The sequence below is a fragment of the Epinephelus fuscoguttatus genome, linkage group LG14 (genome assembly GCF_011397635.1).
Source record: "Epinephelus fuscoguttatus linkage group LG14, E.fuscoguttatus.final_Chr_v1".
Classification (NCBI taxonomy): domain Eukaryota; kingdom Metazoa; phylum Chordata; class Actinopteri; order Perciformes; family Serranidae; genus Epinephelus; species Epinephelus fuscoguttatus.
Genome location: NC_064765.1, coordinates 35,073,280 through 35,096,229, shown reverse-complemented (window position 1 = coordinate 35,096,229; position 22,950 = coordinate 35,073,280). Strand labels below are relative to the sequence as shown.

Sequence of the window (22,950 nt, the reverse complement as noted above, 5' to 3'; positions counted from 1 at the left end):
ACACACACACACACACACACACACACACACTTGACCTCCATTCCAAATTTCAGCCTCCCAGGGCAAAAACTGTGGCTGCCAAAGGGTGGAGAAATTTTTTGTGGACCAACCAATTAACCAACCAACCAACCAACGGAGAGAGCTACAGAGCTGCCGGTTGCAGCTAAAAATGACTATGTCCGATAAATTATTCAATTTTTCTACTCCCAAATATTTCAGTTTCAGCATTGACCTCTGTCAGGCTATAATGTAAACAAAACTGTTATTTTTAGAGTGAAGTATCACAGATAAAATTAATATAAATATAATATAAAATTAATACAGAGGGGCAGCACGGTGGTGTGGTGGTTAGCACTGTCGCCTCACAGCAAGAGGGTTGCCGGTTCAATCCCGGGTGTGGGAGCCCTTCTGTGCGGAGTTTGCATGTTCTCCCCGTGTCAGCGTGGGTTCTCTCCGGGCACTCCGGCTTCCTCCCACAGTCCAAAGACATGCAGATTGGGGACTACGTTAATTGATAACTCTAAATTGTCCATAGGTGTGAATGTTAGCGTGAATGGTTGTTTGTCTCTCTGTGATAGTCTGGCGACCTGTCCAGGGTGTACCCTGCCTCTCGCCCGATGTCAGCTGGGATAGGCTCCAGCCCCCCCGCGACCCTCAAGAGGATGAAGCGGTTAGAAGATGAATGAATTAATTAATTAATATAGAGTAATAATTAAGGCCACTAGGTGCTGACACTACAGAAATCCCTGCTAGTCCCTGCTTCCCTTTGTCAATATTTAAAGTCAATAATTATTTACACAGGTGTTTTTGTTTGCTGCTTGCTTGTCCCACTTCAGCTTCTCAGGCAGTCACACAGGCATGATAACATTTAGAGTAAAATTCATTCATTTCAACGTGCAAATCAGAGGACTTGGACTTCAAATTTGCTAAAACAAACCATTTGACAGCTGATACATCTACACACCTTTGAGGAAAGGCTCCAAAATAGAGGAATCTATGTGCCTTTCCATGCAATTTAATACTATGACTATGCTCTGCTGGGCCATAAATCGTTATTTAAAAGACATGCCACATGAACTGCATTTGTACAGTGCTTTTTCCCCAAAGTACTCTACAATGTGCTTCACATTCACTCTCACAAACACACAACTCTGACACTGACAGAGACACATGCCTTACCACTGGAAGCAATTGGAGGTTCAGTGTCTTGCTCAAGTGTCAGTCAGAGATCGAACCACCAACCATGCAGTTAACAGCCTGGTACAAATACGCTGTGGTATCTTCTGGCTTCAGTACCGACAAGATGGCAGTGAGCAGTAAACCCAAATCCAGACTTCAGAACTGCCAGTAACTCGGTAATTGATGATTAAGCCTTTCTGTATGTTTTTTTTTTTTCACTGGTGTGTCACGTTTGATGTCACAAAAGTGCCGGAAAACAAGGTTAGTAAACAGGTCAGTAGATAAGTGAAAATGTTATAATGGTTAGTAATTCAAGTTACAAATTCAGTCTTTCATTTAAGTGCCGAATTTGGAACAATGTTCAAGTTCTGCTTGGGTGGAGACAGACGGATTCTGTGGCAGCATGTAATCACATTGCACTGTAAAGGGGGTGAAAATTAGTGTGTTAACTCAGGTGTCACAGCCGATCATCGCTGGAGCCGATAAATACCCGCTACTACTTGCAGTCATTTGTCCCAGCAATGAATGCCAACTGTAACCTTTCCCACTGCGGACAAAACCCAGATGTTAGTGTTTTTGTTTTGTGTTGGGTTTTTTTGTCCAGTGAGAGAGGGGCTCTAGACAGAAAAAATAGGCTAGTAGAGGGAATAAGGACGTGGGAAAAATATAAAAAGGAATATATAGACCCAATTAAAGAGTTAAGAGTGGAATGCTGGGTGGGACAGCCATGATTCAATTAAATGAACACATTTGGTGATACTGAGTACAGGAAGAGGGCATTTTCCCATCCATCTGCCTGGGAGTTAATAACTCTGCCAGTTCACAGTATTCTTGGCCAGACCTTTAAACGCCATGATTGATTTGATGTGAAATCCAAGGAGTAAAACATCAAGCTGGATATCAGCATGTTTGCCAGCACATTTAACTTCTCTTGTGTAGATGACGATATGTGAGTGTGTGTGTGGCATATTTCCCCTCTCCCTGACCTCTCCCTGAGAAAACTGAAGAGTTACGCTTTGTATGGAAACATTTATTTAGTCATTCAAAGAGACCATGCAAAGCAATTTTATCCTTTTGGACAGTATGGCTTGGGAAGGTTTTTTGACTCACACTTAGGGATGGATTTCGATTGTCTGTTCCATTTCTGAACTGGTTCCCATTTGACAGAATACCCAGATTTGTTACTCTGAGGCTAAATTTCTGATCTGATCTTTCATCCCTCCTCAATTTTTAGCCATACCTGCAGCGTAGTTCTAGAGAAGGAAATTTCAGTCAGTTGGCCACTTTGGTCCAGACTGAAATATCTCAACATTGTGAAATGTCTCAACAGCAACTGAATGGATTGTCATAAAAAATCCATGGTAGCCAAAGGATAACTAATCATGACTTTGGTGATCCCCTGACTTTTCATCTAGTGCCCACCAGCTTGTTGAAACTTACCCCAAGAAATATCTCAGCATCTTCTTGACAGAGTGACACATCTGGTTCAAACACCAGATGTCCAGAGGATGAATCCTAATGACTTTGGCGATCTCCTGACTTTCCTTCAGCTTCAGCTGAGCTTTGCCTTTACTGCTGTTAGCATGTTAACGTGCCAAACTAAGATGGTGACTGTGGAAAATATGACCTGCTAAACATCAGCATGTTAGCACTGTCGTTGTTAGCATGTTAATGCTAATATCTAGTTCAAAGCACTGCAGTGCCCATGTACAGCCTCACAGAGTTGCTAGCATGGCTATAGACTGTTGTTTATTAACAAGTATTTGTAGACAAAATTAAGGTAGCTGACTTCTTACATTTAGCAAGCGCTGACCACTGCTATGAACATTTAAAATTACATGATTAACAGTGGCAGCTATATCAGCTGTAGCTAATTAACAGTATTTGTCTCCATCTCCAGCAATTGTTGAAAAAATGTTTTATTTACTGTTTTATACCATCAATGACTGCTGACTCCTTAATCCTCTTAAACGGCTGCTAGGGGCTACAAGTTATCAGCTTGGCTAAAAACATGCCTTACCATCTACTCAGAAAAGGTTGGTCTTATTTTGAAACAGAGCATGTACAGATCAATTCCATACCCGATACCTTATAATCCACTTAAGACAGGCACAATACAGAATCAATAAGTCATTTGGTTTTGTTCATAGACTGTATAAAAGTGGTAGACATGACAGTTCCCCGAAAGTGAAGCCAAAACATTTCGATCGCCCCCTGGTGGCTGGCTGCAGTATAGGTCATGAAGTCTGCCACCTCCATGTTTACTTGATGGAAAATGGGTCAAACAGAAAACTCCAAGTACCCCAGGTATACATTTTTCTCAAAGATGGTTTCTGTCATTTCTGGTAGTTTTTATCATGCAGCTGTTTATTCAAGTGTTTGTTTTTCTGATACGTGTGGTTTAATTAGTTATTTGATGCTATAAAATGGGGGTTTTACAACATGATTGACAATTGTGTGAGCCAATCGGTGGGCTCGCATTCATTGGCACGTTTCACAATTGGTTGGACAGGTGTATGCGCTGAAAACGTGATACTGTGGAGACCGCTGCTGTGCAGACTCTGGCTCCAAATGACATCACCAGAGCAAGATGGCAGCAGCCATATCCAGGATTTTTTAGCTTCACTTCTGTACAGCGATGTAAATGGAGAAGCATCATCGTCCACCTTTATCTGCAGTCTATGGTTTTGTAATCTTTGCCACCATGTTTGCTCTAAGGGAGCCACAAGTGACAATTCCACTTGATGAAGCTGCACTGCAGTCTACCTGCAACCTGGTTGTGTTCCATCCGATACACAGCATCATACCACACTGAGAGCGTCTCAGATGTGGTGCATTTTGCCTACCATTTGCTGACTTGGTCATTATTCCTCGATATTTATGCTTCTATCGGTGAATTAGCAGGCTATGTGTTTTTTGTCTTGATTTTCGGTCTATTGTAATTGTGTTTATTGTTATTTCCTACTTTGCTGTTCTGTAGCCTACAGACAAACATAACACTGTTAGAAGTCCAGTTATGAACAATATGCATCATAGATTTATGGCTATGTTTTAATCATAAAAATTACATTCATCCTCACAATGACACTGGATCTATATTTCACATACAGTGCCTGTTAGCAGGAGGAAAACTCAATCTTCTCTGTGCAATGTGCCGCAGCTCTGTCACAAATAGATGAGGCGCTTATTTTTATTAGCTTCTGGGACGCTTGTGAAACGCGCTGAGGCTCATCTGCTGGAATTACAGGAATTGCCTTGAGTAGCCTCGATCAGTTGGCCGCGTGGCAGAGATCAGCACTGTACTGCTCTTTTCTAGTTCTGTGTGTGCTGTCTTGGTAATTTACTCCCTGGATGTGGGTGTTTGTACACAGCTCAGATCATTTGTAAGGGAAAATAACATCACTGTAACACCAATCAGTGATCATAACTGTATGGTGTGCTCCTACAGTTCAACAAGACCAACAGAGTGGTGCCTCTTCTCTTCAGAAATGATATGGTTGATAGCACCTCATCAATGTCAGGAAAATCTCAAGGTTAAAAGTTTCCACGTATCAGATTACTATTTTAAGGAGTTTATGTTCATGCATATAGAATGTATAATATGCACGTTGCATGTATGTAGAGTGTGTGTATGAGCTCTTTTGCTGAGTACAGTTTTGGGCAGTGAAAGCACTAGCTTATGTTCCTCCATTAAAAACCCACAGAGGCAAGGAATCCAGCGCTAACACACGATCTTCACATAAAGCATGCATTCTGATACATAGATTATAATATACAGTTTCATCTTTACCTCATCTAGTGTGCATGACATTTGAGAGCAGTCCATCCCACACAACCTATTCCACAATAAAGCGCACAACTTAAACTCGAACTGGCTCAAGAATTTGACGCCCTCCGCAAAATGTGGCATCAGCTTCAGCATGCCTCTTGGGAGGGAGTGGATAGAGATGACTGTCCATCCAGGATTATTACTGAAGCAGTAGCACCTTCATGTCCCCTGTGATTGTTTAATGGTTGCCCCCCCCCCTGCAAAGCACACTCAATATCTCCCTGTTCACATTCCTCTTCCAGAGTTTGGATAAGAAAAGTGGCTGTTTGTGTATAAAACACTAAGTTCATATTGCAACCCTGGACTAAGTCGGGAGTCAAGGCTCCCTGTGAGCAACATGAACCCAGCCGCTTGCTATAATAAAAACACACAGGCCAAACTGAGGGAAGAGAGAGAGTGGAGCCATATGACCAGAGAACAGTGGAGCCAGGAAAAGATCTATGCACATATACACTGGCATCAACAGTTTGTAATCTGCTGCAACAAAGCTTGATTGGGTCCAGTCAAATGACTGAGAGGACTACTCAATATTTTTTAATGGTCTTTGATGCTTTTAGGTTGTAGATGGTCCTCTTAACAAGTAGATCTTATTTTTTATCAATGGTTTGTTTTGTATATAGAAAACAAAATGCTGTATAATGGTTCCACCAGATCCAAGGCCAGAAAGAGACAAAGATCCTTCTGAGTACCAGTTGAATAAGAACAAAATAAATCATCAGTCACTGGTTAACTAAGCTGGAAGCTTAGCATTAAAATGTGTGCAGATTCATTTGGGAGCAGGTTCCTGTTTCACTGTCAGGTGCACAAAAATATCTATAACAAGCTGGAATTAACAGATGTTGCTTTAACAGTTCTTCAAACTTCACAATAGAAATAAAAGGTTAATTTAGGGTTAGCACTACTGGAACTGAATCAGGGAATATCAGCCAATCATGCTATGGACTGCCAATCACAGTTCAAACCCCTTCAATCTAACCACTGAGTAGACTGCAGAGGGTCCTGAGAAAAACAGACAAACTCAATATTTAGAGCCACTTTGCAGTGTTGTGGTGAAATAATGATGGCGGGTCACTGATGCTTTTCTGGACTGGAAAACAAATTCAAAATCCAACTTCCAGCAGTATTCTCCCATCACTTAGTAGTGTTATATTGTAGGGATGTAATGATACTTTGCTGCACAATACAGGACTTTTTAACACCATCAGTATAAGTATATCACTACTTTATCAGTTTGTGCAGATTATTCACAAAAACACACAATTCACTGAAGTTCTCATCATTCAGCTATATGTAACTCCAGCAGAATAGAAGGTGCCATTACTTTGTCAATGCTGTCTTGCCTTGGTTAACCTTTGTTTGTCCAGGGCAAAGAGCAACCCAAATGTTCACCATGAAGTGACTGCACTTCTCCGACTGCCTCAACTTACAGTTTAACTAATTGTTAGCCACGGCCATATGACCGACCACACCACAACAAAAATGATCAACGAGTCCACCTGAACAATGCCCTCACAAATGACCCATATCTGAGATGTCTATGGTTTAGTTTTTTTTTTTTTTTCATTTTACTTTTCTCTTGCTGCATATGGAGGACAATCATTATTTGCACAGTCACAAGTTGCTTGTTGCATAAATACTATAGCCTATATGTAATTCAAAATAAATCTTAAAAGACATGATCAGGCAAAAGCAGGAATATACACACAGGGTTTTTATGTCAAAAGTTGCATTTTGTTGCTTTGACAAAGCAGTTGGAACAAAGTTACCATAAATAAAGAGCAAGCAGTGAGTCAGGCAATACAGTCAACAGCTGTTATCTTACAACTCTATTAGTGGAGTTCACGGTTGATTTTCAGATTAAACAGGCAACTCACAGACACTCTTTCACCTCTTCACCAACTGTGTCAAGCCATCCTCTCTGCCAAGAGTCTAAAAACCTAGCCAGCCATTTGTCCATTCATAAGAGCTAACTGAGAGTCTCTGTCTGAGCATGTAAAATGTGAAGGTTACTTTACCTGAAGACTATATGCAAGCTGCAGCTGCAGTATGAACACTTCACATCACTAATTCAAGTGGAAATGCAAAATGTGTTTTAGCTCCAATACAGCTCAGGTCCTCTGTTGCTGAAAAGTAGTAGCAGTATACGTCACAGCATACGGAGTGTGCCCATGGAGGCAACTGATCACACAATGCAGAATGCCAGTATGGACCCTTAGCTGCTGTTAATGCATGCACGAAAAGTCACTCTGCCATAAGTAATTCATCAAGGCAAAATACTGTGAAATTAATCTCAGAAAATGCGTCTGAGGAAGACCTAATAGCCCTTCCACCTCACTCACAGACAGACGATGAGTATACACAGGAAGTGATGTCACATTTTCTCAAAGCAAACTCTGTGACTGTAACTTCTGTACAGAAGTGAATTGTTATTTTTCCCAAACAGAAATCAGGAGCTAAAAGCTACATTTATATTACAGGGCTCAATGCTCAATATCATTTCTTCCTCAGATACAATCTTTCTGCCTAGACAGTTCACATTCATGTTTGAAGTGACCCATATCTGACAACAGCATGAATGGATCTCTGCCCTGCAACGCCTCACATGCAACCAATAACGCTGGCATTGGAACAACAACAAAAAACTTCACGTTCCCAAAAAAATGGGTGACATAACGATGCAAATATTTATCTCCTGAATGATTGCCATAGTAGGAAGGTCCGATGATGTCACTGTGCATAATAATTAGCCATGTGCTTCTGTTTGGGAGAGTGTGTAGCTTATTGTCAGAGAAACAGGTGTTTGTTTATGGGATATCTGGGTGTCATACAAATGGGCTTTGCAGCAGCTATTGCTCGTAGTTCTGTGGAGAGAGAGGTGTGAGAGGAGTCAGGAGTGATGGGGGCATGACATGGATGGTTTCACAGAAGAACAGGTCTTCCAAACCTAAGGCTGCATTCCACTATCTCTGTCGGTACCTCGAAAACAATGCTGTCATGGCATAGGCAAACTGTCCCAGTCAGAAAACATCTAGCAGTTGGAAGCAGTATAGCAGTGAATGGGCAGTGATCTGCGCCTGCATGTATGATGAGAAAAAAACATGGATGTATGGGAAAAACATCCATAAAATCCGATATGACCGTTCAGCAGTTGCATGGCCAATGATCAGATATATATCAACTATAGGACCTCATATGACACTACCCCAATCTGCTTGGAAAAAAAATCAGATTTCTGTGTCTACACTGCTCTGAAAAAAATCACATGAGGGCAAAAAAATCTAATTTTGGTCACATTCACTCGTACTGTGAACGTTGTCAAATTCAGATCAGTTGTTGGTCAGTCAGTGAAACGTTGTGCCCTCAACACCTACTGAGGTCTCGTTTATACGACAACGATTTCAACTGAAAACGCTAAACTTTAGTTGCGTTTTGGCTTATTGTTTACATGACAGCAGCATTTTGGGTGCCTGAAAATGCAACGTTTCGAAAACAGGTTCCAGAGTGCAATTTTTTGGAAACGGCACTGTCTCCGTTGTCATGTAAACTTGCAATATGCAGCTCCTCTGAAAACGGAGACTTTTTGCACATGCGCATTACGGTTCCAGTCACTAGGCATGCACGAGAATGTCGACCATCACAACAACAATGCTGAGCTCTGTTTGTGCTGCTCACCCTGTTGAATTTATCAACGCTTCTCCAGCAAAGTATAGATTTGTTACTGTAGCAACTCGCCATTGTGTCTTTTCTGTTTTGGTTTGTAATCACCACGTTGTAGAGGAAGGCGCTTCAGCGCAGGCGCATGCCGTGGTGTTGCTTTGCAAATTTACACTGTCACCCATTAGCCTGGCGTGCACACTACAGCGTTTCAAGTAGATTTTGCGGCTCCATGTGAACAGGGATCATTTCAATAACGTTGTCATTTAAACGCGGAAGTTTTTTAAAACACAAAGGACAGACTTTTCCTTTTTAGAGAAACCGTTGTCGTCTAAACAGGCCCAAATAATGCTTCTTGCCTTGGATTAGCTCTAGCTTTCTAAAGCTGGTCAGCTAAGTTTATTTATTTAGCATGTTTTGGATCAAACATCAGGAAGTACTTTTTATGGACAGATGTACTTTGTTAAATGTCATAATGCCCATAAGCTGAAACAGCATTATTCATTTTAAAATGGGGACAGAGCTCCACAACAAGCTATAAATCACAGTTGACATACAACAGCCTTGTAAAGATGATAAAGCTACAGTAACAGTCTCACAAACTATTGTGTGTTTACACATCTAACAAACACTCATATTTATTTGGAGTGGTTTTTCAAGCAATCTGACAAACGTAAGTTCATTCGAATTAAGTCCATTCACTTGTATTAGTTTACAGCGCAGCCTTGCCACATCCAATATGGCGGCGACGTTGACGTATCGCAGCAGCGGGCAAACCCACTCGATGCGGCGTCTACGTATATATAGGTTCGTTCGAGATGAGCCAGGCCTGCACAGACTTAATTTCATAAAGTGCCTTTCTACAAAGAAATTTACGTTAATGCCTCTCGTTTATTCATTCACACACACACTAATATACTTGGGAAACAGGTAGGCACCAAAAACAATGTATTTGATCTGGCTAAGATAAGAACTTTATTGATCCCACACAGGAGTAATTCATATTACATCAGCTATAGAGAACAAGATAGTGCCGAAAAACAATACACGCAGATTCGATCACCGGCAATCGGCGCACAATGCATGCCGGTTAGTTTTGTGTCCGACTTCATCCCGACTTGCTCTGACGTATTACAAAAGTGGACGGTGATAAAGCCGCGAGAGCGAGGCGGCCGCAGTTTTTAGAGCCAGGCGCTGCAGTTGCTCTCCACCGACTGCACCTCCTGGCTCTCACCTGATCTAACAGCTGATTGGTTTAGATGTCGACTCAACAATATGGCGTTTTAGATAAACTTTTAATTTTTGATGAATTTTAGAGATTAAGATTGTATTTGTCTGACCTGAAGGTTTATTCTGTGAACAGAAAACATGTTGTGTGACTGATGGTGAAGTTTAGTTGTCAGAGACTGAATACATTCATCATAAACTATACAGTGTCTACTGTACTATATTAATATTGGACAGTTTAATTATTGAAGTATTTAGCAACACAGAGACTTGTGGTCAGTGGGATGTGAGGATTCTTAAAATAACGTCAGATGTGAAGCCCTGGCTGTATCTGACTGAGCCTTAATGAAAGCTGTTGTCTTGGGGTTTTTTTTTTTTCTCTGAAAATATGAACCTTATAGTCAAACACAGTTTATTCAGCCTGTGTAGTTGAGGGGACAGGTCAAACTGATATGATGCTGATTTACAGGAGAATTCATATTAAATGGAGGATAAACCATGAACATAAACTACAGATCACCTGTAAAGCATTTTAATAAATTAATCTATCATAATTAAAACAACTGGAGACTGAAAACAAATTGATATATGGGTCTGATCACTTTTTTAATGAATTGACATCATTCCAGACAGGATGTTAGTGTGTCTGTGACTTCCTGTACGGACTGAAGGCTGCTGGAAACTGTCGGGAAACTGTCCGACTTCACCGCAGCTTTTTCTCACCGCCCCCCGCTGCGGCCACCTGCTCTCGTCTACTTTTCAGTCGAGGCGCAGTTCATCTCAAACAAGCCTATTGTCTGTGGTCTATGGATCAAGGCGAGCGCTTCTTCCTACGTGCTCAAAAACGTAGGTGTTGATTGGCCGAGAGGAGTCCTGTGTATCTGCGCTCGATTGCTCTTCCTTCATTCTTAAACTACCCGGATGTCTGTCACAGTAAATTGAAATTGAATTTTGAGAACTGAATTTGAATTGTGAGAATTGAATGTGAATATATAGAAATAAATTCAATTTCAAATTATACTATTCAGATTCAGTTTTTCAATGCAATGATTCAAATTAACAGTACAATTTCAAATTATGTGATTCAATTTCAGTTTTTCAATGCAATTGTTCAAGTTTAGAAATTCAAATTCAAATATAAATGATTCAAATTCAGTTTCTGGTGGCACATATTTCAGCCCATAGAATATGGTTAAAGTGGGACAATGGGCAAACTGGGACAGTTAAGCTTAATTATATTTATCTTTACACGTGTATACTTATATTACTAAAAATCATCATTGAGCTCATCATAGGTAAGTATGAGATTAAAAAACATTGGTTCTGTGTCGATGACATCACTTCTGGGGGCGTGGCTCACCATATTCAACTCCCTCTACAGTGAACCAAGATGGTAAGTAAAATGACATAGCGTTTTGAGGTGAAAGATATCAGTGTTCTAGAAATAAGAAAACTGGTGGATAGTTTGTAATTGTGATATATTTTGTTAAGGGGTGTAATGGTGATTCATAATTTTCAAAAATCACATCCATGTGAATCTTACTCTTTTTTTAAAATGCCATTTTGTTGCTGTCCCACTTTAACAATATGGTATTGTTAAAGTGGGACAGTGTGTTATTGGCAAACTGGGACAACCATTCAAGTCAATATAACGGTGGAAATAAGTTTCCTTTTTATTCATCCCTCATAAATGTTATCTAGCTAGTTAGATATATCAACAAATTTACTTAAATTGCACAAATTAAGGTAGCTTGTAATGAAAATAATAATCGTGACGCTTATGCTAGCTAGCTAGCAAGCTCTTGCCCTGCCACCCCACACTTTTTGCATACTCCTGTTTAAACTGATCTAAAACAAAAACTATAGTAGCTAGAACATTCATTTTTGTGTGGGTGAAAGCTAAGACTTATGTCTTTTACATTATTATGTTGCACACTTAGAGTACCAGCGATGATATTAATGATGTTGCAAGTATCCCAGTTCATCAATATATGGTGTCCCATTTTACCAATAGCGCCTGGAAATTTTGGTTGTGGGTCAGTGTGTTTTTGGTGAAGGGTCATCCATCCTGTGTTTAATGTTTCTTTGTTTTTTTCTTCTACATAGTATAGTAGAGATCACAAGCTATTTAGAATGGTATGATATGATGGGCTAAGACATTTGGTTCATAACTAGAAATTATGTTGAAGGTAAATTTTCAGAAAGTGTCCCAATTTACCCATATTCACCCTACTATTTGGACTAAATACATAAAAACTACTTCAGTCATCAAGAGAACACGATAATCAATTTGTAAAATAAAAAATTACGTATAAAAAGTTGGTTCATTTATATATGTATGATGTATGATTCAAGAGTTATGGTTATCCCTCATTTTGACCTGTCTATCACAAATTTGGCAGTATACATAGCTCTAACAATCTCCCAGACTTAATTTTTTTAGTTACAGCAACATGTAACCAATCAAATGAAAGCTTAGAGTGCTGGGCAGTTTTCTATAGCTATTAAAAAGCTGATGTTTCTCACCAAATACCGACAAACTGGGAAGATTTCCTGTAGGTCATAGCTTTTTTCATATTTTTTCTGCTAAATTTTGCAAAGAAAAGCCAATTACGCATAGACATACATTTTAAATCATTAAAATAACAATTTTAATTGATTTCTCATGCTTAATTTATGCAAAAAAGATCTGTACAATATATGGTTCAAAAGTTGTGGATACATTTGATTTTTAATTTTTTCCATATATTCTGATTGACGGAATTCGAAATTCTGCCGGAATTCCGAGGACTACCCTTTTTCGCGATGGGAACATCAAAATTCATTATCTACAGACCTTCACGATTCCAAAAATATAGGTTTCATTTAGAAATCCACCGTGACCATGGGGACCCCCCCTTCCTACTAGACTATTTCATGGTAGATGGCGTGACACCATGGCGAGATGGCTGCCAAGCTGCAGATCACTGTTCGAGACCAACAAACCATAAAACTGGGTGTTGTTATCAGTCACATGTTATGACACATGGGGCCTGTATCACGAAGCAGGATTAATGTCTTAGCGAGGTAACTTCAGGGTTAACCCTGGGTTTTCGGTCTCACGAAGCCGGTTCAGTTCTTATCGGGGTAGATCACCATGGTAACGTACTCTGAACGGCTATCCTGCTCCGGAGCAGGGTAAGTTCAGTGTTGAATCTGATCCTATAAAAAGCACCACCCACTGGCCAGTCAGCTGTTTGGGAAAAAAAATGACTCCGCTGACAGAAATGCAGCCCAGTCATGACGGGAAGTTTAATTCATTTGATTGATTTTGATTTGAAAGTTTATTTTGAACATTAAAAAAGAAAAGAAAGCAACAACAACAGACAATGAAAAGATTGTTCAAAAAGGAGTGGAAAGAAGTCGAACTTTCATCTCACCCCTTCATAAGAAAGAAACTGATCATTTGCGAACACTTAATAGCACCATTAATTAGTGCCAACATTTTGTTTTGTTGGAGGAAAAGATCCCTGTTAAAGATAATGGGCCTAACTGACAGCTTTGCTGCTGGAAATGTGGAAAGTAGCCTATCATGTCTACACTTCATGGTGTTTGAGGGATTTTCCTTTTTGTTTTTTAAAGAGGGAGACTAGGTATATTTTTGCGCAGCTGTTAAATTCTAACACAGCTCAATATCAGGATGATTTTATTCAGACTATCAATTTGGTGTTGATATGATGTAATTGTGGCGTCAGCTTTAAGCTTTATTGTAGCATATATAACGTTATGACAAAGAAGACCAATTGATCAGACGCAATGATGTTAGACGATAATTGTAATACACGCAGTTCATCTGTGCAGCATTGATTTCATGGGATTCAAGGGTGTGATCAGTGTCAGATGTACAGGTACAGGTACTGCAGCTACTTGAACCAGTGATGAGTAATTTAACCTACACATCATTTTATTTGCTACCTTGTTTTGTCTTGATTTTTCCCTCTCTCCTCCTCTATTTCTTCTTTCCTGACCCGTTTTTTTTTTCTTCTCTATTATGTGATTTCACTGATGTTTTGACAGGGGAATTTCTTTGATAAGCTTTTAGTGGCTTCTAACCTCTCTGGCACTTTTCTTTTTTTTAATCTTGTAAATTTTATACTGTCTGTTTTTAACATTATGTGAAAATAAACTAATCTAAACTAAAGCTAAATATTATTCATCCCGTTGCCACGCATGTTTCCTCCTCCTGCAGCTGCCACGGTGTTGGCCTTTTCTGTAATGTTGCTTTTCTCCTCCTCATATTTTAGTAGAATTAATCTCTGATCCTCACGAGAAATACTTGTTTTCCCTCACATACGGCGCTCTGTGAGGACGCTCAGTGACGATGCGCTTCTCTCTCATGATTGTGATTGGTCCGCTGCGTGCGCGTTCACGGCTCTTGATAAAGCAATCCTGGGTTGAGTTACCGAGTTGACATCCAGCGTCGTGATACCGATTATCCTGATTGCCATTGTTAGGGTTAGTCAACCCAGGATAGATCTGGGTAACCTAGGAAAGGTTGATCTCGCTTCGTGATACAGGCCCCTGGTATTGTTTTAATGTGAGTCTGTGTGCATGTATGACATCATTATAAAATGTGGTCCAGGTGAAACCAGCTGCACCAGGTTTGTCTGTCTGTCTGTGAACAGATTTTGTCAATTCGATAGTGTCACAACCATGTAAGATGCATACACAAAATATCAAAATAAAGGTCAAATTAAAAGATGGGTGTGGTCAGAGCAAGTGGTTCAGAAGTAGGGAAGGAGCCATTGACACCCCACTTGAAACTCCTGGCCCATATTCGTTTTACGTTAGCCCTTTTTACACTGCCTCTGCAAGGCAAGAGTTTCAAGCCATTATGCTGCCTCAGTGTTCTGTATAACAGGCACAATCGCGGAATGGAGGACAGAGTTGTCTCGCCTTTACACTAGCATCAGAGGTAGTAACAGCATTAAAATCACATTTGTATAAATGTGACTGCCAGCAGGACAGTATCATGGGCAACACAGGTGTGATATTGTCATGACATATATGTGCACTACCCACCGCAGGAGATTTAAAAAGTAGCTGTTAGCAGTTAGCAGCTAACTCAAAGAAGAGAAACAGATGCTGAAAATGACTGCAAATTAGGAAAACAATGAGATTTGGGAGCTCCTTTCCCTCAGAGCAGAGGGTGAGATCAGTCGCCATATAACAGAGACAATATATGATTTTTATTGCCATGTTGATGCCATTTTTATTGTTTATAAATCCCTGTCAATGTTTAGGCTATGTATCAAACTTTAAGCCGATATTGTCTTATGTCACACCCGTCACGCCTCTTTTGTGTCTGCAATGCTGGCATGCTGTGTAAAATCAAACACCTGAGCAGCATGATGGCGCTGTTGTTTGGTTCTATGTGAAAATGCAAAGAAGGCATAAAGAAGGGATGTCAAAGCCCTACAGTGTCTCCTCTGTGTAAAAAGGGCCACAGATTGCTGTATTTTGACTAGACTGATCCAATTGCATGGTGGTCTCTTGTTTAGTGAGACATTGGCGGCATTTCCAGCTGCCAAGCTGCAGACTACTGTTTGAAGCGAACGGACAACAAAATCAATTGTTTTTTAGCAAGCCATTGTTGCATTTCCAGCCATAATTGACCCACTATAACCTTTTCCTAATCATAACTAAGTGGTTTATGTGCCTAAACACAACCACACATGAACCACAGCTGCAAATGTACAGACACTCTTAAGTTCCAACATATCTGCTATATAATTACATACAAATGTTACAATATCTGTGTGCTTTGCAGAAACATATAATTGCAACATTTGAGAATTGGGTTTGTCTGTCTGCTGTTTGGTACTGTACACTGAGTTAATCACTGAAAACAGTTGCCTTGTGCCTTGGGCTGCAGGAAACAAGGTTGATGAGAGCAGTGACAGTGTGCCAAAAGTTACAAGGAAGAGGCTGCATCATCCTGTAGCACTGACGGGAACTGAGCTGGGTGATAATTCTCTGTGGGTTTGTGATTACAAGCAACAGCTCTCGCATAAAAGGTTGTAATTTAACCCACTGTTGTATATAATGATTAGTGCAGCTTTGATGTTCATGTGAATAGTGAGCACCTGCTGTGGGCTGAAAACAGAATGCTGTCATTTTCTACAACCCTACAACATATTTTTTTTTAATTAGGTAAGAATATGGTATTCTTGATTATTCAATGATTACACTGTACATATGGCAACAGCTGATGCTTGACCACCCTATGGGACTATGCATATTGTGAATATCTTTGAATTTCTATAAATACAAACAGGAAAAGCCATTCAAACACATTCCTATTTGTACTTTCACTCCTGCTTACCACAGTAAACAAAGGTTTTTCATACAAAATAATGGTCAAATACTTGAGAAAGCAACAAATGGAATGATCCTGTTATGCTTTAAGGTAGAGGTTCAACACATTGTTTATCAGTTATCTCCACAAAGAATAAAATAAATACAGATGCTATGCCATTTTTCTCATCTTTAATTTGCTATCATAGAGAAATCTGATACAGTGGACAATGGGAGGACTTGAATTCCCTCTTGCTCACTCCAAACAAGGAGCTGTTCACAGTCTTGTCTGCACTCCTTTGTAGTGTTGTATTAGATAAAAAATAAAATCCAAGAAAACGTCTACATATAATTGACTTGGGTGTGGAGGGGGTGCAAAAACAAGGAAAAAACTTAAAAAAAAACTAAAAAAAATTTAACTTATGAAGCTCAATCATAAGATGAGTTGTGATATACTGAACATCAAAGATTAATTGACAGAAAATATTAGGAACACAATCTGTCAATATCTAATCTTAATATGTGCCTATATATTCTCGTGATTTTCAAGATTAAGTAAGTAATAAGGCAAACATTAAAAATGTTAGTTTATAAATTTAACTGACAGTCTTTCAAAAATGTATTGCATGCAGGATAGTAAAATATTTACCTCAGTAACAGACGCTGTGGCGTTTCTGTCTCTGGCTGAAGTCCTCTTGAAGTGCGTGGGAAATCCGCGGACTGACACCGACACCACGGTGAGGCTCAGCAGCCACAGACACGACACTGCCCTCCGCTGCATCTTTACCCTAACTGTGCTGATCAGATGCAGAATCCTCCAGCCTGTATCCTCAGATTGAAGAGCAGTGATCAAACCATATCAGCGAGCAGAGACGGCAATATGAATCAAAGCGCCACACGTGCGCGTTTTCCGTGCGCTTCCTCTGCGCTGCCGCTCCGTCTTGAGCCGCTCGCTCCCCTAATTGAAATAATCCCTGCTACGCTTTCCAATATCGGTGTGTTCATTTCATGCACATGGATGCAAAGATCAAACAATACGATTTATTTAATACCTCAGTTAAGAACTGAAGTTTTCCGTTAGTACGCCGAGCTGAAACACTTCCCGCAGTCTGCTGCAACTTCCAGCCCATCGAGCGGTGAGTAAACCATGTCCACAAGGTTTAGAGGTCCTCCTATGCTGAGGTGACATCGAGTCAGTCATCGGTCGCTCTGGTTGCTCTCCAACTTGTAGTATTGACTTTAAAGGAGCAACCCCCCTCTGCCCTGGATGACGCAACGGAGGGAGGGTATATTACTACTACTACTTGTACAGCATATAGGTTAATCAGGCAAAGTGACAAAACTAGGCACAGGACAGCAGAGAGACATACTGAGGGATTTCAACCAGCACAGTATTCTTTACTGTTATAAGACTGGAGGGTCTGAATGATTTTGTATTTGTCAACCATTTTGTAATTTATTTCACTCTTTTTTTCTGTACACAAACCTACAATACTTGCAAGCAGCACATGAAAATTTACATTGATATACATAATAATATTTTTTACAGTCTATTAATTGATGACAGCAACAACTAGATTAATGACAATTATGCTATAATCATTGTTTGCATATATGGCATTACATTTAGGCCAGCTATATTGCCTAGAATATTCTGCACACAGAAAATATTAGCCAGAAAATATAAATTATTTTGTTTGGCTGATAATGATCATTAGAATTAATTAAATAAAAGATCAGTTTTGATGTTTCATAATTACGATAATATTCTATTTGCCAGTTTATAGAATTTATATTTTGATTTTTTTTTTTACCACTTGGGGGCAGCAGGAGAATCTATAAACACAAGCTGACATCTTTTAAAGGTCCAGGTCAGACACTCAGATAAGCCGCTCAGCCTTACAGGGAATTTTTCCCAGTGGCCAGTTGTGGTATTGTAGAAAAAGCATTTTTCCCATAGGCCACCATTATAAAAGAGATTTCTGTAAAACTGTTGATAAGACACCACAAACTGCAAACAAGGTCAGTTATGCTTCTTTCTATTATGAAGTTTTGTAGCTTTAATATTTGTTAAACTTTCCTGCAGCCAGGAAAAGCAATTTAAAAATCTGTGATGTCATCACAGTGTAAAGTCTATGGGGCGAGTGGGAGCTCACGGGCAGGGCCAGTGGGATAAACACTACTGTGTATATTCAGTTGGTTAGATACAGCAAGAGTAAACCCTATAGCTAGAAAACTTTTTTGGCATATGCGCCAGGCGAGCAGCTCCATCTTGGGGTCCGGTATCTAATTATTATTAAAATCTATGGTCCAGTGTGTCAGATTTAGTGGCATTTAAAGGGAAATTTTGGTTTATTTCAACCTGTCTCCTATCGTCCTAAATTTGTTTCAAGTGACTAGTGACATAAAAATAATAGTTAGCATGTTAGCCGTTAACCTAGATACAGCCAGGGCGCATAGTAGCGTCAGACCTGTTAAAACGTAAGGTAACAATATGAGGCGGTCTTTGTGGAAAAAAGCTTGTTTAGTGGACTAACTTTGCACTTGAAGATTGCCTGTTCACTTACGTTTTAACAGGTCTGACGCTACTATGTGCCCCGGCTGTATCTAGGCTAACGGCTAACATGCTAAATATTATTTTTATGTCACTAGTCACTTGAAACAAATTTAGGACGATAGGAGACAGGTTGAAATAAACTGAAATTTCCCTTTAATTGTGAGGTTGCAGAACTGAAACTGTATGGGAATGGTGGTAGTTGTGAAAATGCGAGTGGTGCTATCTAAAGCCAGTGTTTGGTTTGTTTGTTCTGGGCTGTAGAAACAACATGGAGGACTCTGTGATGAAGTGGACCCACTCCATATGTAGGCTAGATATGAACAGCTCATTCTAAGGTAAAAAAAAACAAACAAAAAAAAAAAAAACAATTCTTAGTTTCAGATTGTTGCACACTAATGAAAACATAGTTATGAATATTATATTCTGTTTCTGCCAATATATCACCCTAAGGCCCAGTTCAGACTACAGGACATTTTTGTCTGTTCCAATAGTCACTATGTCAAGCATAGGTGATTGTGGGGTCATGACATCGTGCCATGACTTGGCCTACAGACATGACAGACTACACGTTGGTCCACACCCAATTACCCCTGGTTGTCATAACGTGTGTGATGTCACAGGATTATTCTTGCCCTATTTCTATTAATATAACTATTATTTCAGTCACTGTGGCTGTTTATATCTACAACTGTTATTGTAGTAATGTAAAAAGCACCTTCAGATGGAAGGAGCTACATCTGAAGTAATGCAAACATGCAAGTCACTGAATCCTCCACAAGTTCCTGCAAATGTTTCGCAATAAAAGCCTTTTTAGGAAATGAAGGGATTCTCTCAACCAAAATTATAATGGGCTTTTAATGTTAAATGGATACAGGAAGTGTTGAGTTTGAAATGACGGCACAATGCATTAAATTTAACAGGGAAGACAGGAGTGGATTAAAAGTAAAAATATAAAAACACAGACGGAATAATAAATAACGGCCTGTTCATAAAGTAGTCTGTTTGAAATGAAGCTGGCAGCCTCTGCAGTTGTGGTCAGTAAAAGCCACTTTTTTTTTTAGAACTGTATTCCTTTATAGTCTCCATGATGAAAAAATAACATTGTTTGCTAGCTTGATGCTAATGGCAGTACTCACCGGATTGCTAAAGTGCCTCTGCTGTTTCAAACCATAATTTTTCCCTTTTTACTCTGTGTGGTAACATCCCTAGAGGAAATATCTAAAAGGCTGAGGTGCTGTTGTCATACAGTTGTCCACGGCAGCAGATTGCTCTGTGTTTTTATTGGTCTCAGTGATGGCTGTGACAGAAGAAGTCGTGAATGACAAAAAGAAAATCAGACATGCGAGACTTTCTGTCAGGGCGTCATGAGGCATCCCAGACGTGGAGTCAATTGTCACCTACTATGGCACATTACATTACACAACATATTCTAAAATGAAAATTAGAATAACATTCTGGGAACAGGGGCGGCACGGTGGTGTGGTGGTTAGCACTCTCGCCTCACAGCAAGAGGGTTGCCGGTTCGATTCCGGGCGTGGGAGCCCTTCTGTGTGGAGTTTGCATGTTCTCCCCGTGTCAGCGTGGGTTCTCTCCGGGCACTCCGGCTTCCTCCCACAGTCCAAAGACATGCAGATTGGGGACTAGGTTAATTGGTAACTCTAAATTGTCCGTAGGTGTGAATGTGAGCGTGAATGGTTGTCTGTCTCTATGTGTCAGCCCTGCGATAGTCTGGCGACCTGTCCAGGGTGTACCCTGCCTCTCGCCCGATGTAGCTGGGATAGGCTCCAGCCCCCCCGCGACCCTCAAGAGGATGAAGCGGTTAGAAGATGAAGATTCTAGGGAACAGCATGTGATTCCATGATGCACCATTTTTGTCCCACCAATGTCTTTTTCATGCATATTTTCAAAGGCCAGATGCATCCCAATAGCTTAGCCCAGGAGCCAGTCAGGTCCTTTGCACTTTTGTTTCAGATTTTGAATGGAATAAGGGGTGGATCAAAGAACTCCTTATGCAATATAAGACTCACAGTACATGTAAAAAAAAAAAAAAAAAAAATTTTGGAGAAAACAGGAAGGTAATCTTTATGTGCCTCTGATAAAATCTGCAGAAAAATACGAATCAAAGTGAAAAGTGAACCTGACAAATTCAACAGAATAAAAGAAAAAATAAAACAGAGCACAACCAGTGGAGAGTCTTTTATTCATAGTCCAAGCTACCTGAGAGATGATCAGGGTGTGCAGCTGTGTTAGACCAATGAATTGAGCTGGTAAAGTTGCATTTGATGTCCTTTCACACTGAGTTACACAATAACACAACTTTTTAATATAGGTAAATGAAGCTGTGATCCAGAGGTTCAGAATGAATATTAAACTGAGAAACCAAGTGGTAAAAAAAATAGGCCCCAAGCAAGTGTATTTTAAATGTGTGCATTCCTGCAGAGATTGTAATTCCTCTCATCTCACCCCCTCCTAATGACTCCTGAACCTAGGTTTAAGAATTATGTGTAAGTGAGACTTGACTGTCTTTTCATTTTTTTGAGGCTCGAGGAAACCTGCTGTACAGCAAGTTTTGGACCATTTATCTAAAGATGAAAGGGTGAGGAGGAAGTTGAAGAGAGGAGGTTTCAGGAAAGGCTCTCTGTTCTTACGTCTTTCGTTGACACATTAAAAGAGTAAGAAATGTTACACTGTGACAAAAGAAATGCACTCGTGCGAGGAAAAATAATTTTGTGTGGAAAAACTTCTTTTTGAGAAAATGGCATTTATTTTTTAGGTAAAAAAAAATGTATTAGAAAGAAATTTATTAGCAGCATTGTTACTACTCAAGTATGCCTTGAAATGGTCACAATAAAAGGTTGTTAAAATGTGCAGTTTTATTTTATTTATTATTTCACATGATTAGCACTATAGAGGTGCAGTTTTTGCCACAGGTACCCCAAAGAATTAGTTTCTGGTGTGACTACAATTTGCCTCATGCAGTGTGACACAAGTCCTTCACATAAAGTTGATTAGGTTGTTGATTGTGGCCTGTGGAAAGCTCACACACCCTATTAGCAGGAACTGGAACATGCTGCTGTCGACGCTGACTCAGAGCATCCCAAACATGCTCATCGGGTGACATGTCTGGTGAGAACGACACATTCTCATCCCAACTTGTCAGATATATGTTCTGGGATACCGTGTTAATGTACTTGTTACATGTATTGTGTCTATTCAAAGATTTACGTTATGTTGTGTTTTCACAGGAAAGGTACAGTTTCTACTCGTAGATGCTACAGTCTTTTTTTAAATAAAATAAAATTGTTGGTAAAACCACCTTGTATTTACTTTTTTTTCCTTGTGCAACAAAAGCACATGGTTAGGTTTAGGCAGCAGAAGCATGCGGTTGGACTTAGAAAAAACACATCATCGTTTGGCTCTGCATTCACACAGGAAGTGAGCAGCGAACTCCCAGGTGAAAGTCCAGTGTTTGTTGGATCTTCAAACTGATGCCACCCAGTGGTGTATAATACCGACGTTGTTACCAGTATTGTTTCAAGTAGACGGCAGCATTATAGACTGACGCAGCCTACCAGCGTATCATACTACTGCAAAAGGTGCCTTTTTGCATCGCCTAGAGAACAAGTGCCACGACCAGTGACTTTTTTTCAGAGCACTCCACCTTTATTGTGCAGCTTCTCTCAGCACTTCTAGATGAAATCTCGGAACTTCTCTGAAAAGCAACTGTGATGTCACTACCGCTGGTTTAGCTAGGCTACTGTCACTACAAAGACAGAAAACCCCATTTGTGGGAGCAGATAGACTGGCGGATACTGGATGTTGTTGGTCAGTTTTAAGATGTAAGCTTATTGTTAACTGTGTAGCTAACCCTCTGTTAATATATCATTGCATAAGCTGCCTAGCTAACGTTAATGTCATTATAGTGTTATCATAGAAACATGCCCACATTTAATTTTTAAAAAGCACTGGGAGCGCTCTTTTATGAAGCACTGGGAGGAAACACTCCCCAGGACCTTGCCACTGCTTTTCTGATGAAGAAAAACCTTATGTGGACAGGAGCCCTTACACTGGTTCCTGGGCTGCAATGATGCCATGGATGTTTAAAAAGAACTGGATACAGTGTTTGAGGCGGTGCCCCCCTTCGTCCCTATGAAATTTGCCTAGTGGC

At 40.0% G+C, this 22,950-nt stretch overlaps 1 protein-coding gene across 1 annotated transcript in view; it reads right to left on the bottom strand.

Moving 5' to 3' along the window:
* The window catches only part of ism2a (isthmin 2a), a 49,821-nt gene extending 32,382 nt beyond the window's left edge, over positions 1 to 17,439 (bottom strand). The window contains exon 1 of the mRNA XM_049596298.1: positions 16,875 to 17,439. Coding sequence (XP_049452255.1) covers positions 16,875 to 17,006 — 132 coding nt within the window. The 5' untranslated portion in view covers positions 17,007 to 17,439. The remainder of the gene's footprint in view (positions 1 to 16,874) is intronic.
* Positions 17,440 to 22,950: the final 5,511 nt, after the last annotated feature.